The sequence below is a fragment of the Monodelphis domestica genome, chromosome 3, assembly GCF_027887165.1.
Source record: "Monodelphis domestica isolate mMonDom1 chromosome 3, mMonDom1.pri, whole genome shotgun sequence".
NCBI classification, from domain to species: domain Eukaryota; kingdom Metazoa; phylum Chordata; class Mammalia; order Didelphimorphia; family Didelphidae; genus Monodelphis; species Monodelphis domestica.
The window spans coordinates 107,778,743-107,796,769 of record NC_077229.1 but is presented as its reverse complement, the minus strand read 5'-3'; the positions used below and the strand labels follow the sequence as shown (position 1 = coordinate 107,796,769).

The 18,027-nt window shown below is 40.6% G+C and overlaps 1 protein-coding gene across 7 annotated transcripts in view; it reads left to right on the top strand.

Moving 5' to 3' along the window:
* Positions 1-18,027, top strand: part of ADGRB1 (adhesion G protein-coupled receptor B1) — a 290,949-nt gene that overhangs the window by 134,223 nt on the left and 138,699 nt on the right. For all 7 annotated transcript variants that reach the window (XM_056820734.1, XM_056820738.1, XM_056820736.1 and 4 more), the window contains 4 exons: positions 2,403-2,546; positions 4,687-4,762; positions 4,894-4,996; positions 5,974-6,017. In XM_056820734.1, the coding sequence (XP_056676712.1) occupies positions 2,403-2,546; positions 4,687-4,762; positions 4,894-4,996; positions 5,974-6,017 (367 nt within the window). The remainder of the gene's footprint in view (positions 1-2,402; positions 2,547-4,686; positions 4,763-4,893; positions 4,997-5,973; positions 6,018-18,027) is intronic.

Sequence of the window (18,027 nt, the reverse complement as noted above, 5' to 3'; positions counted from 1 at the left end):
ATGATTATCCAAAACAATAAACAAATCATTCTTCTTATTATTTTTATTACTACTACTACTAATAATAATAGCAGTTATCCTAAGTGATGCTCTCGAGTTTAAAGTCTAAGGGATAAAATAGTGTCATAAGAACAAGTAGGGATCCAGTCAAAGACTTATGTGATATTTGAGGAAGAAGAGATCAATTTTGTCTTTGGTAGTGGGAATGGTTAGGGAAGGCTCCTTGGAGGAAGTGGCACCCTTCCTTGGCACTAAAGGAAAAGAGCATCTCAAATAGAAGATGAAGGGTTAGGGAGATCTGCTTAAACTCAGGGAGGGTTGTATGAGAAAAGGCAGAAAATTGGTAGTAAAGGCAAAAAGAGAACAGGGGATAGAAAAGAACTAATTTGGCTAGAACATGGATACATGGCAGGAAGTACTATGAAATGTTTGCCCTTGGCTCGACATCAGAACAACCTTGAAAGGCTAAATAGGAGGAAGGACTTCCGATAAGCCAAGCCAAAGTAGAATGGGCTGTTTGATCAGGGAATAGGTTCTGCTCAGTGGAATCCTTCAAGGGGACATTGAATAAGGATTTGTTGGAATAGCTTAGAGAGAACTTCTACTCATGTTGGGGCTTTCCAAAAATCTGAGGTTTAGCTCCAGCTCCATCACAAACCCATTATCTAATAATCCTTATAGCTATTCAGTGACTTCCTTTACCATGGTTCCCCAATTTCCATTGAACACTGGGGGGTGAAATGGTTGTCATGACCTCTTTTCTTTTATTTATTTGAATGGGTCCCATATCTCTTCATTCTGGAGAGAGGAGGCTAGATCAGAATGTGTATTTTCAGCAGTAGCAGTAGAAGTGGAAATCCCATTTGTGAACAACAAACTATAGAGTTATGGAATACCAGAGGCTTCAAGGAATTTGGTACAACAGTCTTATTTTACAGGGGAGGAAACTTAGTCTATCCAAGCCCAGTGAAAATGACTCTAGGACAGACACTCGAGTTGTATTTCTTCAGCATGAGCCATAGAAACTTAGAGAAGGAGAAATGAATTGTGCAAGAGTTAGTAAGTGTCAACAATGACATTCAAACAATTTTGTTTTAATTCCAAGTCTAGTCCTCTTTCTGCTGGGCCCTCAAGCATCATGTTAGCCTGCCCCTCCCTATGGAAGGAATCTGTCCAAGGTATTCCTAACACTTACCATCAACCTTAGACTTGAATACTTTAAGTGATGGAGAGTTCCTATCTTCCCATTCCATTATGGCATATCTTTGGTCATTGGGAAGTTTGTGGAAAACCTACTTTCTCAAAAAGTTTCCTTAGTTCATTCCTACAGGGCCAAGTAGAATAAGCTTATCCCCTATTCTTTACAATGGCCCTTTAGATATTTTAGGACAGGGTTCTTGCCCCTTGCCCCACTTTCCAAGTCTTCTCTTCTCCAAATAACATCCTCAGTCATTAATTTGATTGTTGATTGGTAATAATAATCAATAATAATTGATAATGATTATTAATTGATTGATTATTAATTGACATATTCTCAAGTCCCCCATCTATCCTGGATGTCTTCCTTTGGACACACATTAGTATATCATTGTGGCACACAGGACTACAGATGGTGTCTAACTGAAGGAGAGGATGATGGAAGTGTTACATCCTTCACCAAGGTTACTAGATATTAAAATATGACTTTTATTCTTCCCTCTCTCCTTCTCACATTTTACAGTATTCTGATAACTTATATTAAACTTTTCATCCACTAAAATTCCCAGATGTCTTTACATGAACAGTTGTCTACTCACATTTCCCTCTCCATGCACTTCTCTAATTGATTTTTTGGAGCCACATATGGGACTTTACATTTGTTCCTGTTAAACTTTATCTTGTTAGTTTCTGACCAGCCCATCAATGCAAATCCATTGATATATACATATATATATATATACATATATAAATGTATATATATTTGTGTATATACACATGTATCCACACATATATCACACACTTACCTTCCATCTTATAATAATCAAAACTATGTATTAGTTCTAAGGCAAAAGTTCTAAGTAAGGGCCAGGCAATGGTGGTTAAGTGACTTGCCCAGGTCACATGGCTAAGAAGTGTCTGAGGCCAGACTTGAACCCTGGAACTCCTATCCCCAGCCTTTGTATCTCTATCCACTTAGCCACCTAGCTGATGCCAATGATTTTTGAATGCTGATTCTGCCATCCAACATATCTCTTTTTCCTCCCTATCCCTTCCTCTCTCCCTCTCTCCCATCTACTTCTCTCCCTGTTTATATCTCTGTCTTTCCTCCTCTTCCTTCTTTCTTCTCTCCATCTGTCTCTGTATCTTTTCTCTATTTATCTTTATCTCTTTCCTCCCCTTTTGCTCTCTCCCTTACTCTCCAGTCCTCAGCATTCACAAGTTCCCTGCTAGTGGTGCCACAGACATCAGCTTTCCTATGAAAGGCTGGCGTACCCCTGGTGACTGGTCAAGGACATCTGAGGACAAGGTCACTGTCTCCAAGAGTGTCTTCTCTACTGGTCTTGCAGGTAAGAGAGCTTTACATCTCTGGGCTTGAGATAATGGGTAAGGGGTAGAAGTTTTAAAAATCTAGGATTTTACAGTTAGAGTACTGAATCTGTCTCTGGGTCTTCTTGTAATGAGGTCCCCAACCACCAGTCAAGAAGGGTTTTACCAGGAGGTCCTTTCTGTTGTCTAACCTCATGCTTGAAGTAGGGAAAGATGGGAAAATAATGTCACCCCCTTTCTTCTAGGAAGTTATGAAGTTACCTAAATGTCTCATAGAGGGCATCCTTTTTTTTTTAAACCCTTACCTTCCGTCTTGGAGTCAATACTGTGTATTGGTTCCAAGGCAGAAGAGTGGTAAGGGCTAGGCAATGGGGGTCAAGTGACTTGCCCAGGGTCACACAGCTAGGAAGTACCTGAGGTCAGATTTGAACCTAGGACCTCCCATCTCTAGGTCTGGCTCTCAATTCACTGAGCTACCCAGCTGCCCCCGAGGGCATCCTTTTTTAAGGAAAAAGAAACCCACCCTTTTCTCTTCACATGGAAAGCATGTACAGACTCTATATTATACTTATTCTCTAATGGTCATATAGAATATCCTATCATATATTTCTCCAAATGAGCTATGCACAGACTAACACCCAAGTGACTTTTCCCCACAGGAGACATATACCGTTTCACATTTCTTTTTTTTTTAAAACCCTTACCTTCTGTCTTGGAGTCAATACTGTGTATTGGCTCCAAGGCAGAAGAGTGGTAAGGGCTAGGCAATGGGGGTCAAGTGACTTGCCCAGGGTCACACAGCTAGGAAGTGGCTGAGGCCGGATTTGAACCTAGGACCTCCCATCTCTAGGCCTGGTTCTCAATCCACTGAGCTACCCAGCTGCCCCCTCACATTTCTAATGACAAATAAATAAGTCTCATTTCTTCAAATGAAAAACAAATCCCACTACCTTATTTTCCCATTAGAGATAGGCACAAACTATTCTACTGAGCCTTTTAATGTATCATCATTTATGTTACTACTGGGGATACAAGAGCAATTTTTAAAAGTCCCTGTTAGGGGCCAATGAGGTGACTCAATGGATTGGGAGACAAGCCTAGATATGGGAGGTCCTGGGTTCAAGCTGATCTGAGACACTTCCTAGATGTGTGACCCTGAGCAAGTCACTTAACCCCCATTGCCTAATCTTTACCACTCTTATGCCTTGGAACCACCAATACTTAATATTTATTCCAAGACAGAAGGTAAGGGTTTATTTTTAGTCTCTGTCTTCAGGATACATAAATTCTCCTGGAGAAGACCTGATATCTCCATATATAATATTCTCTAGTCTGCTTGCCATCCTGTTGTCCCTCATCTAGATATATTCTAGCTTGTCAGGGTCTCCCTAAAAAGTGGTTCACAGAATTAAACACACTTCTCCAGGTGTAATCCTGAACAGGGACATTGTCACCTTCCTCATTCCAGAAAATATGTATCCCTTCCTTCAACCTTAGATTGTTTGTTTTTGTTTTGTGGTGGGACTAATATTTTGTTGACCCATATCACACTGGGAGTCCATTATTCTCCTCTAGATGTTTTTCTGGACAAATTGCCATCTAGCCATACCTCCCTCATCTTTTGCTTGTGAAATTGATTTTTTGGGTCCAAATGTTAGACTTTACATTTGTTCTTATTAAATTTCATTTTCTGAACTTCAACCCACTGTTCTAACCTGTCGAAATCTTTTTAATCCTGATTCTGACCCTAGATTTTCTCTGTTAGCTTCATGTCATTTACACATTTGATCAAGAAGCCACCTCCTCTTTCATTCAAGTCATAGATAAAAATGTTAAACAGCATAGGCCAAACACTGATTCCTAGGGTTCTCCACTTTAGACTTTCTTCCAAGTTGGAATGGAACCATTAATGACTAATCATTGAGTCCCATCATTCAAACTATTTGAAATAAACCTAATTGTACTATTGTCAATCCCATTACTTATTAGGGGAATTGATCCTGAGACTTCCTAACTAAAGATCTCCTCCAGAAAAAAAAAAACTGCTTTATCTAGGGGTGTGGAGGAGAAGGGAAGAAGGGAGGTCCAAGGGCAGGGTCTGCACATGGGTCAGGGGCAAGAGCATCACTTGAGTCTAATGCTGACAGGGCTGTTTTACAGAGACTGATGCCTCTTCTGTGTTTGTGATTGGCACCGTACTGTACCGGAATCTTGGCAGCATACTGGCCTTGCACAGGTAGGAAAGATTTGGTTTAAGATGATCCTTCTCTCCTCCTTAGACCCCAGGGCTAGACCCTTCCCCACTCTGACTGGGGAGTTTGTGTGAGAGTTTGGCATAAAGGGCTCAGCTATCCCTTTTCCCCCCAGGAACACCACTGTCCTGAACTCGAAAGTCATCTCTGTGACTGTGAAACCTGCCCCCCGATCCCTGCAAACCCCTCTGGAGATTGAGTTTTCCCACATGTACAATGTAAGTGCTTATGAATATGTATGGAAGTGTTGGCATGTGGTTCTGAATATATCTACGTGTATATGTGCATTTTGGTCTATGTGTGTGTGAGTGCCAATATTCATGGATATGTTTGTGCCATATGCATAGGACATGTAGATATACATACCTGTTGTCATGGCTTTAAATGGGTTAGTCTCTCTAGGTGTGGGATATTCTGGTATAATGGAAGAAAAATGGGTTTTGGCATCAGGAGACCTGTTTTCAAGACCCAGTATCAGTTCCTATAAAGCAGAATTTACTCACCAGGTAGAAGACTTTAGGCAAGTCATTTCCATTCACTGGGACTCCATTTTCTCATCAGCAAAAAGGAAGAATTGGACTGGGAGATGTTTGAAGTCATTCTCATCTCTGAATGTTTGATTCTATGGCACCAGCATATATTTTGTTCATAAATTGGGAGGAGTCCGGGTTTACATGGACTTGAATATCAGGCAATGTCTGGTTGGGTGTGATGATTGTATCCACATGTGAGCACCAATGGGGATACCAACCATAGAAGCGCAGAATATTAGAGTTGGCAGGACCCTACAAACCCTGATTGTCAACGTTAGAACTGCAGATCAGAGAGTCTATCCCAGCCATCGGTTTAACAGAAGAGAAAACTGAGACTTGGAGTCCAGGAGCAGGGAGAGTGAGACTTGCATGCATTGAATTTGTAATGAAAAGCCAGGTTTTCAGACTCCTACACCAGGTTTTCTTTTGGTGGTTTTTTTCCCCCTTCCCACCCTCACTCTGGGCTGTGTAATTTTCATCTCCATAGGGCCTTCCTCTTGGTGATATAAAATAAAGCAATCCTTACTAATGTGTGAATAATGTATAACTGCCTAAGAGAACTGTATTTACCCTTCCCTAGAGTGTCTTAGACAATTCTTGCAAAATGAAACTCTGGGGACAGGGTCTAATATCTATTCCTTCTGTCTCTCCACCTCTACCAGGGCACCACGAACCAGACTTGCATCCTTTGGGAAGAGGCTGATGTGTAAGTTTAGCTGGGGTTTGCGTCGGGGCTGGCGGGGAGGATGATGTCACTGCATTGGACCACAAGGGAGGGAGGTGTTCTGGCAAGGGGAGTGGGGAGTGATGAGGAGAGGATACATCCAAAGGCAGAAGTTCTATAGGAAGCTATAATCTTCCAGGGGGTTGCTGATTATACCCACTGTGTGTGTCCCTTTCCAACCTTTGCCCCACCCCTGGCATCATATATTCCTTTCTGCCCCATTCAACCAAACAGATGGTCCCCTGCCACTTCTTTTTCAGTTCCTAATGTTCACTGTCCAAGGTTGGAAGAGATGCAGATGACCTAACTTTCTCCTCCCCTCCCTAAGTTCTTCTCCATCACATAAATAGCCTCTCCCACATTCTTGCCCTATATACCTGCCTTCTTCTTTATTTCTTCTAAAAATGTCTTCTCTGTCCCCTGAATGGCCTCTCCTCACTTAACTTTTACCCTGACTATGGTTCATTGGTTTTCTTTGGGTAGCAACGTGATATTAAGACCTAACAAAGAGTTCTGGCCTAAAGCCTTCTGTGAATTCCAGAATTATAATGGATTTCCTGGCTCATGCTATCTTGTTCTTTGTCCTTTTTTTGACCCAACTTCCATACTTCCCTGTTCAAACTGTAGATGGAACCCAAAAGAATAGTGCAATAAGATAATAAATCTCAATAGTATAATAGAAATAGAATTATAGATTCTGGATTATCAAATTATAGGATCTAGACTTAGAGATTTGGACTGGAATCATTGAACCATTAAGTAATGTATCTAGAATAGAAACATAGAATAATCAGTAAAAGAGTTAATCAAATTTAGAATATTATCCTAGACCAATTAGGAATGGAACTATAGAATCTTCAGTTTAGAGTATCTGGATCTTAGGTGTCAATAAGAGTTTGGGGCAAGAATCATAGACTCATAAGAGGAGAGATATAGAGAACAAAACTGTTTTGTTCAAAATAGATACTTGATAAATGTCAGTTGAATTGACTTGAATAACATGATCACAGAAGGATAGATCTGGAAAAAAGTCAAAGGGCCTTCTAACATGAGTTTAGCAGCAGGGTTTTTCCCTAGTGTTAATTCCATGGTCTTGGGGCTATATCATCCTGTTCTGCTTTCTGTCTGATTCTTTGATCTTTCATCCTAATTGCTTTCAACCATCCCTTCAGCCACCACCACTCTAAATAATAAATAATAGTTACTGTCACTGGCATTGAGTCAGTTTTACTTCCTGATTATGAATAACAACATTCATATTTCTCTGGAAATCCTCTTTCTCATCCTGCCCTTATTTTTCCAGCTCCCCCTCTTCCATTCTGACCTTGTGGTCCTTCCACCTGACAAGGTTCTCATCTCAGGCAAGGTGATACAACTTTCAGCTGTTTGGCTAAGGTTGGGCTAGGGAATTTAGGTCTGAGAGACACTACCTAAATTCATAGCATGGAGGCAGGGAAGAAAAAGGTTGAGTTGAAAGGTCTTGGAAGATTTTGATGATTTCACATTATTGTTGTTGTTGTGTCCTATGTAAATGTTGGCACATATGAATATGCCAGGATATTTATCTTCAGTTTGGATGTTTCTGTCTTAGAAAAAGTCTTGAAATAGGGTAGTTCCTGAAAGGTATCTGTTGGCGATATATCAATCCTGAGCAATATGTATTTACTTCTCTGTTTGCTATCATTCAGATGCTTATTCATATTATGCCACTGTCATTATCACCACCATTATCAAGGTTACCATCACAATGGCTACCATTATTTGAATTACCATTAGTGTCACCTTTAGAGCAAGGAAAGGAGTGCCTTACAAATATCTCATTTATTTCTCAAAACATAAAATAGCCCTGAGAGGTATGTGCAGTTATTATCCTCATTTTACAATGAGAAAACTGAGGCAAACAGAAGTTAAGTAATTTCTCCAAGGTGACACAACTAATAAGTTTCTAAGGCCAGATTTGAATTCAGTTCAATCTTGACTCCAAGCCCAGTGTTCTGTCAATTGCACCATCTTTCATGCCTCAATGCCTACCATAACCAGTCACATCATCATCATCTCCATCACGCAAATCACTTGTTAATGCCATCACAATCATCTGCTCACTTTAGTCTTTCTGTGTCAATGTCTGTCTCTGTTTCTTTGTCTCTGTCCCACTGTCTCTATCTTATCATTTTAATTTCTGTCACCCTAACACCACCACAACCATCACCTGCTAGATTGTGATCTCTTTGAAGACATGGGCTGGGTCCTATTTATCTTTGGATCAACCCTGATACCACTAGCACAAGGTCTTTTACATAGTAGATGCATTATATTGACTAAGTGATTGACCAAATCACCATGACTATCATTGAAATCATCACCATCTCCATGGTCACCATCACTATCATTTCATGCTTGCTGAAGCTCTCACAAATCTTTTCACCTCATGGACTAATGAACTGGGTGTAGGATAGATGAACTTAGACAATCAAGGAAGAACATTTGAATAATGGGTATGACTATTAGAATCCTCAATTTATTTTGGTTGGGGATGGAATGGTTCAGGAATTCAAATTTAAAAATCCAAGTAAAGCTAATGATGACAAGTTTCTTTGGAGAGGTGCTGTGTTCACTTGTGGGGAAGGTGAAAAAGCCTCTGCTCAGATGTCTTGGGCTCATCCATGAGATATAATCCTTACAGATCAGAGTAATGACACCTAAGATCCTAGTGATATCCATCCTGATGACTCTTTTTAGCTCTTCTCTCAGAATGGCACCTTGGACTGAGAGGATTACTCTCTCCCCAAATCTTGAACAGGTACTATTTTTCCTTACAGGATCTCTGTTTCCCCATATGTGCAATAAAGTGTCATCTCTACCCAGGCTACTTGATAGAAGGGAGTAGTAAGAGCTCTCAGAAAGCCAATGAAGTGCTTTAAATATTTCTAGGACAGATGCCACATAGCCAGAATTGCAGAAGCCAGGATAATGGTAGACAAGGAATGGTAAGCCTTTAGTTTGGAAGGGGTATCTCAGGTCATCTATAGCTTCTTCTAAGGCAAGAATTCCCTCAGATTCAATCAACAGTGAGCAAATAATTATTATGTACCTATCTGCCAGGTACTCTGTGCTAGGACCTAGGGACTTTCTGCCCTTAAGTAACATGTTCTAATGGGGGAAATAGTATATACATGTATGAATCTAATAAAATCCAATAAAACTAAACAACGTAATTGGAGGGTGGGACATTAGCACCTGGGAAGATCAGAAAAGACTTGATTTAGGGACTTGAACTTGAAGTAAGCTTGGAGAGAAAACATTAACAGAAGCTGAGATAAAGATGGCAGACGTCCTTGACATGGTAGACAGTCAGTACAAAAGAAACTGAGAAGGGAAAGAAGTGTTTCATCTAAAGAATGGCAAAAAACATCCTTGATATTTGGCTATCGCCTACATTAATGAAGAACTAAAGAAGCCCTCAACACTTTAGTACAACTCTAATCCTTTGAAAGGTTTTAGTTTGAGGTTTTTTGTTTACATTAAGCCAAAATTTATTTCCCAGCTCTTCTTTATACAGTGATGAATGAGACATGGTCTTTGCCCTTAGGGGGCTCACCATCTAATAGGGGAGATCAAACCTGAGATGCAGTCTAGTATAGTGGAAGGAACCCTGTATTTGGAATCTGGCTCTCCTATTTACTAGCTATGTGGATGTGAGCTTCATTTCCTTTCCCTGGGCCTTAGTTTTATCATCTGCAAAGTGAAGTGGTTAGACCAATGATCTCTGATGTCTCACAAAATGAAAGAATGTTGGAAGTGGAAGTGGGGCAGCTAGGCTGCTCAGTGGATAGAGTACCAGGTCTGGAGTCAGAAGGATCTGGGTTCAAATGTGGATCAGACACTTCCTAGCTGTGTGATCCCAGGCAAGTCATTTAATCCCCATTGCCTAGCCCTCGCCCTTCGGTTTTAGAATTATTACTAAGATTGAAAGTAAAGGATTAAAAAAATAATCTTAGCTTCCTTTCCTCACCTTTCTTTCCTCTAAGAGACTTGCCCAAGGTTATAGGTTAATTTAGCATTTGAAGCAGAATTAGAATTCAGACCCTCCAATTCCTAGCCCTATTCTTTCTCAATTATACTGATATATTCAAGGATACAGAATGTAACTTTTAAGAACCCAGAGCTCAGACTTGAATCAGCCTAGATGAGGCCAGGTGAATATTTGTAGACTCCAAAATAAATGGTTGCTTCATTTTTAAAAAAATCATTACCTTCCACTTTAGAATCAGTACTGTGCATTTATTCTAAAGTGGAAGAGTGCTATGGGTTATGCAATGGGGGATAAGTGACTTGTCCAGGGTCACACAGCTAGGCAGTATCTGAGGCCTGATTTGAACCCAGGACCTCCCATCTCTAGGCCTGGATCTCTATCCCCTGAGCCATCTAGTTGCTTCCAACTGATTCATTTTTGCTTTATTAAACAAAATATTAAAACTAAATAGAACTGATCATCTGAAATTGGCCAAATTATTTTGCTCTTGAGTGAAATTTTTTTTCTCTAAACCAATCCCTATAGGCCAAATGAGTCTACCATCTTATTTTATTGCTGTTTTATCTTTATTGCCTTCTCTAACAGTCACATCCAAAAAAGGGAGAAATTTTTTCCATTTAATAATTTGAAAATTCATCAGACATGTAGACTTAGTTTCATATTAAAATTTAAGTCTTAAATTACATGATAGCCAATCTCATTAGAATTCCTAATTTTTTATAGTTTCTAACTCAATACCCATCATATGTATCAAAGAGATGCATCATGGTAGAGACACAGAGAGTTGGGTCTTGTTGAATTACCTGGGATAATCAATGACCAGGATAACCTGAGTTCAAGTGTCACCTTTCACACATATTGAATCATGGAAAAATCACTCCATCTCTCAATCTGTCCTCATCAGCTCTTTAAGATTCTAAGTTGCCAGACTCCATTGGTAGAGAATTTCTCCACCTGAGAGTTCTCTGAGTGCCAATGAAATCACAAGTTTATTCCCTGTTCCCTATCCCCACCTGACATATGCCTGGAATGACAATGTTTCCTACATTGCCAAACATTTCAGAACTATTTGAGATGAATGCTCTAAACATTTTCTCTTCCATAATTTAAGACCTGTCTTTTCTTCCTCCTCCATAATTCAGAACTCATTCTCTCTTCTTATTTTCCATCCTTTAGGGAGAAAATTCCTTTCTTCTTATCAAGGTTAACTAATAGTCTGGCAATCTGGAGCCTTTCCTTCTTTTTCTTACATCTTTAGAGTCTTCTCCTTGGCCTACAAATTACTAACTAACATGTATATAATTGTTGGGTTTGTGGGACATTTTTGGACCTTATCTATGATTTCACTTATGTAGTGAGCGCATGTTGAGTATTTCCCCTCTGCTAATGCATGTCTACAGCATCTCTGAAACTTAGAGAGTTACCTAGAGCTGTGAGATATTAAGTTTCTTGCCATGGGTCAGACAACCATGCAAAGAAGGACTTCAACTCAGGTTCTTCCTGACCCAAAGGATAACTACTTATCCATTATGCACGGTGATTTAAGGCTTATAAAGAGCTTTATTATCATTTGATTATTCACCACAATCCTGTGAAGGAGGTACTAATATAATCCATATATCATAGATGAAGAACCTGAGGTTCAGGTAAGTTTAAATGACCTGCCCAGGTTACACAGCTAATAATTATCAAAGGCAGGTTTTGAACCTCAGTCTTCTTGACTTCCTGACTCCTTTAGAGTCCAGTCTTAAGCCTCTCATCCTCTAGAAATAAAATTCCAACCCTGCTAACTCAGGTAGCATTTGTGACTTAGGATATTCATGTTGTACAGTTTTGTTGAAGAGAGATCACTCTGAGCTGGAATTGCCCAAGGAAGCTTCCTAGAAGAAGTGGGGTTTAAGCTAGATCTTGAAGGAAGGGCTGTAGAGTTCAGTTGTTATAATCAGGCAATGAGTATTGATTAAACATTTACTGTGTGTCAGGCTCTGTGCTCAGTGCTGGAGATAATGTAAAAAAAAGACAGTCCCTAGTCACAAGGAGCATACATTCTTTTTTTTAACCCTTACCTTCTGTCTTAGAATCAATACTGTGTGTTGGTTCCAAGGCTGAAGAGTGGTGAGTGCCAGGCAACGGGGTTAAGTAACTTTCCCAGGGTCACACAGCTAAAAAAGGTCTGAGGCTATATTTGAACCCAAGACCTCCCATCTTCAAGCCTGGCCCCCTATCCACTGAGTCACCTACATGTCCAGTGGAACATATATTCTAATGGAAAAGACACAATGTGAAATAACCAGATACACACAAGAGTAAAGAATAGATGGAATGTAATCTAACAGGGTAACAAAAGGTAAACTTTGAGTTTCTCTTGAAAGAAGCCAAGGAAACTGAGTCCAAGGGGAAGGGGGAGAGCATTCCAGGCATGAGAGCCAGCTGGTTCAAAAGCATGGAGATAGGAGAGCAATGGCAAGTAGACCAGTGTGGCTTGATTCATAGTCTCTAAGGAAAAATACAGAGAGAATCATATTATAGGATCTTATATCTAAAGCTGAAAGGGATCTGAGAGACTAGCTAATCTACTCCTGGAAAGGTGTGAAGGGGACTGTTTATGATGAGTTTTAAATAGGAATGAGAGGACTTCATATTTGATCTCAAAAGTAGAAGGGATCCACTGGAATTCATTGAGCAATGGAGGGCAAGAGTGCCATGGCCAGATCAGTGCTTTAGGGAAATCATCTAAGACAGCTGAATAGATGAGGAGAGACTAGAACCAGATAAACTAATTAGAAAACTATTGCAATAGCCCAGGCAATAAATGATGAGGAGTGGAATGAGGGTGGTGGCTGAGTGAAAGGAAAGAATCAACAGGGAAGAAGGGGAGGACTGGGAGCAAAGGGTGTCAGGATGGGAGACAGGAGTGAGACTAATATACACAGGTTGGGTAGTGGATGGCATCTCATTTTTATCTTTTCTTAAAGATTCTAGAGCTGAAAAGGGCCCTTGAGCCTATCTAATACATTCCCCTCACTTTGTAGAGGCAGGGAATTTGAGACTCAGAGAGAGGAAGTAACTTATCCAAGATAATAAAGGCGACCTTAGAAAAACTGGAATTGAAGCTCAGGTCCTCTGCCTCGTCAGGCTGTCATCATGGGGAGAGGAGGCAGTAGGGAGTCATGGTCTTTCCTCAGATGAAGAATCCCATCCTGGGTCCCTAGATACACACTCACCACCATCAGAGGAGGGGGAGGGGCACTTACTGAGGGAGTCACAGCCACTTTCCCAGGACAAAGGAGCTGACTGTTCCGAGGCAAGCTTTCTTGGCCCACCCACTGCCTTTCCCTCCCGCCCCCTTCCCTGCTCTCCCATCTATTCTCCCTTTCCCTATGCTTTCTTTACCTCCCTCACATTCTCTCCTCCTCTCCCCTTTGCCTTCTCAATCTTTGAATTATTTATGAACTCTCTTCCCTCTTCATTTTTCTCTGTCTTTTTGTTGATCTTCTTGGTCTTCTCTCAGTGTGTTTCCCCACCATCTTTATCCTTTTCTTTCCAGCTGTCCTTTCTTTTCTCTGTTTCTCTATTCTCTTCTGTGTATCTTCTTTCCTCACCCCCCAATCTCTGTCTCTTCCTCTCCCCCCTCTCTCTCCCTGCCTCTCTGTACATATATACACACACACTCAAATATGCACACACACATACATATATATATATATCTATATTTATACACATACATATCTCCTCTGTCTCTCTTGGAAATGTGGTACAGTAGAAAAGATGCCAGATTTAGACTAGAAGGTCTTGAGTTTAAATCGTTCTTCTGATACCACCTGTGCAACTTTGAACAAGTTCCTTAATATCTCTGAGCCTCAGTTCTTCATCTGGAAAACAAGGGGGAAGGAATAGATTAGATAGTTTCTCAGATCCCTTTCAGCTTTAGAGATAAGATCCTATAATATGATTCTTCTCTCTACTTTTCCTTCTCCTTCCTCTGTCTTTTTTTTGCTATCATTTTCTTTTTCCTATTGACTACCCTATCTCTGCCCCAGCCTATCTCTCTTTCTATGCCCCTATTTTTTGTCTTTCTCCTGTCTCTTTACTTTGCTTCCTTCATGCTTATTCTCTTCTTTCTATTTCTGTCTTTGCAAATCTGTTCCTTTCACACTCTCTCTCCTTTTCTGATTTGGTCTGTTCCTTTCTCTCCCCATCTCTCTCTCCAGTTCTATTTCTATCTCTTTCACTCTTTTCCTCTTTGTTTCAGTCTTTTGTCTTTGATATTTATTTCTCTTCTTTTTCTCTCCTTCATCTCCTCTATCTCTTTCTGCCTCTGTCACTCCTTGCCTCCTACCCATTTCCCTTTCCCCCAGCTCTGTCTCTCTCCTTGGCTTTCTCTTATCCACTCTGTCTCTCTCTGTTTTTAGGTGTTTGTCTCTGTCTCTCTGTCTCTGGCTCTGTCTCCTGTGTCTCTTCATGTTGGGCTCCCTCCAGCACTGGGTGATGGAAGTCCTAATTGGATGTGGTTGGCTTTTGATCAGCTTCCAAAATCTGAGCCTCGCCTCTCCCTTTGAACCAGCCAAATACAGGTCCTTATGGGCTACCATGTTTATACATCATGTGTCTTCCTCCCTTCTAGTCCTGGCAGGGCTTTTCTGTGTCTCTGTGTGTCTTTAAGTCTCTATCAGTGCCTATATGTTTGTCTCTGTAAATAGATTCTGTGTGTGTGTGTGTGTGTGTGTGTGTGTGTGTGTGTATGTGTGTGTATGTATGAAGCCAGGTCAATACTCTGGATTGACTTGGGATTGGAGAGGTGAGGATGTAGGGAAAGGCAATAATGAAGAGAGAGAAGGGCTCTGAGGGAAGCTGAGTTAATCTCAAAGACTTTCTGGAAGAGGTCTTTGATAGAGAGGATGCTAGGCTGCTTTTGATTGGTCCCTAAGTGTCTATCCCAATATTTCAAAGCAGACATGAAGAGAGAGGCAGGCACCTGGGGTGGGAAGGGAGGGAGGAAGACTTTACTTCTCCCAGAGAAGCAGAAATGATCCTGGGCTGCCATGGATACTCACAAAGTGGTACCCAGTCATAATTCTTTCAGCTCTCAAAAGAAGGAAAGAAAGAAATAAGCATTTATTAAGCACCTACTCCATACCAAGTACTGCACTTAAATACTTTAAAATACTATTTCATTTGATCCTTATAACAACCCTGGAAGGTAGTTGCCATTATGATCCTTATTTTTTTAGCTGAGGAAACTGAGGCAAACAGAAGTTGTCACTTGTCCAGAGTCACAAATATAGAGAAAATATAAATGTCTGAAGCTGAATTTGAACTCAAATTTTCCTGATTCTAGGTCAAACACCCTAACCATTGTTCTACATGGCTGCTTCTTGACCATCATCATTACTTGCACAGAATTTCAAGTTCTCAGCTGCCTTAGATTGAGGCTTGAGCCAATCCCAGGCTTGCAATCCAAAACAGTCTCTCACATACAGTCATTCTGTGCCTGCTCCAATCCTGAGGGTTCTGAAGGGACAGCTCCCAGCCCCCTTCACCATATGGGTCCCTCATTAGGGTGGTAGGATTTACAACTATAAGAGGAGAGACTTTAGGAAGAACAGAATAAAACTAAAGACCAGTGAAGTTGTGGCCTGATTAAACCTACACTTTGAGAGGTGGTAAAACCAGGACTATGACCCAGAGTTCCAAACTCCATGGCCAGGGCTCTCTCTACTTGTCTGTGACATGTGTGGGTACCAGAACTAACTGAAAATAATTACAGATAAGAGGACCTACTCTAAGAGGACCCCATATAAAAATTTCTAGATGTTCAGATTGAGGAATGGGGTGACGATTGAGATTTCTCTCTGACACCAAATAGTGGATGTCTACAATGTGTTTAAAGTAGGAGTTGATTTTATATATGTAACAGTTAAATTAGTTTCTCTACTAAAAATTATTACATTTTTATGAGGTTTATTAAAGTTATTAGAAATCAGGGATACAAAATAATAAACCATGTGCTATGGCTGATTTAGCAAAATTCAGAACTCCGGCACTTAGTTTACTCACTACATCCTTGCAATCTCTGAGTATAGGAAGAGAGAAGGGTGTGCTTAGAAGCAGAAGAAGAGAGTCTTGGGAGGCAGAGAGCCCTTTAAATAAAAATTGTGTTCTCGCACTCAGGTGAGGACTCAGGTGAGATTATTGGGAATTCTGGGAAGGACTTCTGGGGATTGAAGTCTGGGATTCAAATCTCCATTTTTACATATATATGCATATATACATACACATGCATAAATTTGTATCAATCTACATACAAATGGCTATATATGCATATATACATACATGTAAATATATGTGTATATACTTGCATATATCCATACATGTGTATATGGAATATGTATTATATATCCTTTTTCCAGGGATAGTCATAAGCTAATAGTAAGATGCCTCCATGATGCATAGCTAAAGTGCATGGGATGAATGGCCCAAGGGATGAGGAGAAGCAAGGACTAATAGAAGTCCCAGGCAGTACTGGGGATATAATTAATTTTTTAAATTTGATTTTTATTGTCATGCAAAACACACGTCCATATGGGTCACTGTTGTAAGAGCACATGATGGCTGCTTTAGGAGCGTATCCCGGAGGGTCTCTCCCCTCTCTTAGTTTCTATGGCACAAAGGCATTGTGTGGGGTGCGGAAGTGAGTACGCTGGCAGAGAGCAGGGCCTCAGCAGCCTTTTCGCCCAGCACGTTTCTCCCCTTAGGCCCAGTTTTCTCACAAACCAGGGGCCCACCTCCTAAAGAGGGGACAGCGGGAAGAGGGTCCCTGGGAGAGGAGGCTGGGGGAGGGTTGGCCAACAAAATGCTTTGGAGAAAACAAAGAAACTTTCTTCAGTTCCCTGGGAAGAAACCAGGCTCCTCTTTTTCTTGAAATTGTGCCAAACTCAGCCCTGAAGGATAAATAACTCTGGTTTCTATGGTACTTCTCTTTCCAAGGCTGTCATGGCCCATTCCTGGGAACCTAGCCCTCCCCTCACTCCTTATAGACAGGATTGCTGGGCAGGTATGGGTGGGATGAGGAAACTTCAGAGCCTTCTTTCAATTCTGAGATCCTATTATTCTAAATCTTGCTGCATTTCCCAGGAAGCCTTTCCTAAATGCCTTGCTTTGCCTCCTGAGACTTTCTCTCTCTCTCTCCCTCTCCCCACCCTCTGTCTGTCTCTCTCTCTCTCTCTCTGTTTCTGTCTCTGTCTCTGTCTCTCTGTCTCTCTGTCTCTCTGTCTCTCTCTCTCCCCTCTCTCTCTTGACTTTATGGATTCAACAACAATAACCACAAATATACATATTTATTTTATTTTTTAAATTTATATATATGTATATATATATATATATATATATTTCTCAACACTTTTCTCCTCACTCCCCCTATTCAGTAAACCATCCCTTGTAAGAAAGATTAAAAAAGAAAAAGAAAAATAATGGTCTCTTCAGCTAAGCCAATCAGCATATCTATATTCCTGAGTCAAATATTCCATACCCATTGTCCCCCACCTCTGAAAAGATAGGAGGAAGGGAAATACATTTGATCAGCAATCCTCTAGGACTAAGCTGACTTAAAGAATTTTTAAAAAGGAGGATCCTTAGAAATCCTATTATTCCACTTCTACATTTTATAAAGGATAAAACTGACCCTCAGAGGGAAAATGATTTCCTCAAAGCTACATGGTTGGTTTGTTGTGTTTTTTTTTAAACCTTTACCTTATGTTTTAGAATCAATACTGTGTATTGGTTCCAAGGCAGAAGAGTGGTTCTAAGGGCTAGGCAATGGAGATAAAGTGACTTGCCCAGGGTCACATAGCTAGGAAGTGTTTGAAAGCATATTTGAAGTCAGGCCCTCCCAACTTATGCTCTATCTACTGCTTTACCTAGCTGCACCCCCCACCCCCAATCTCTTTTCATATTGTTACC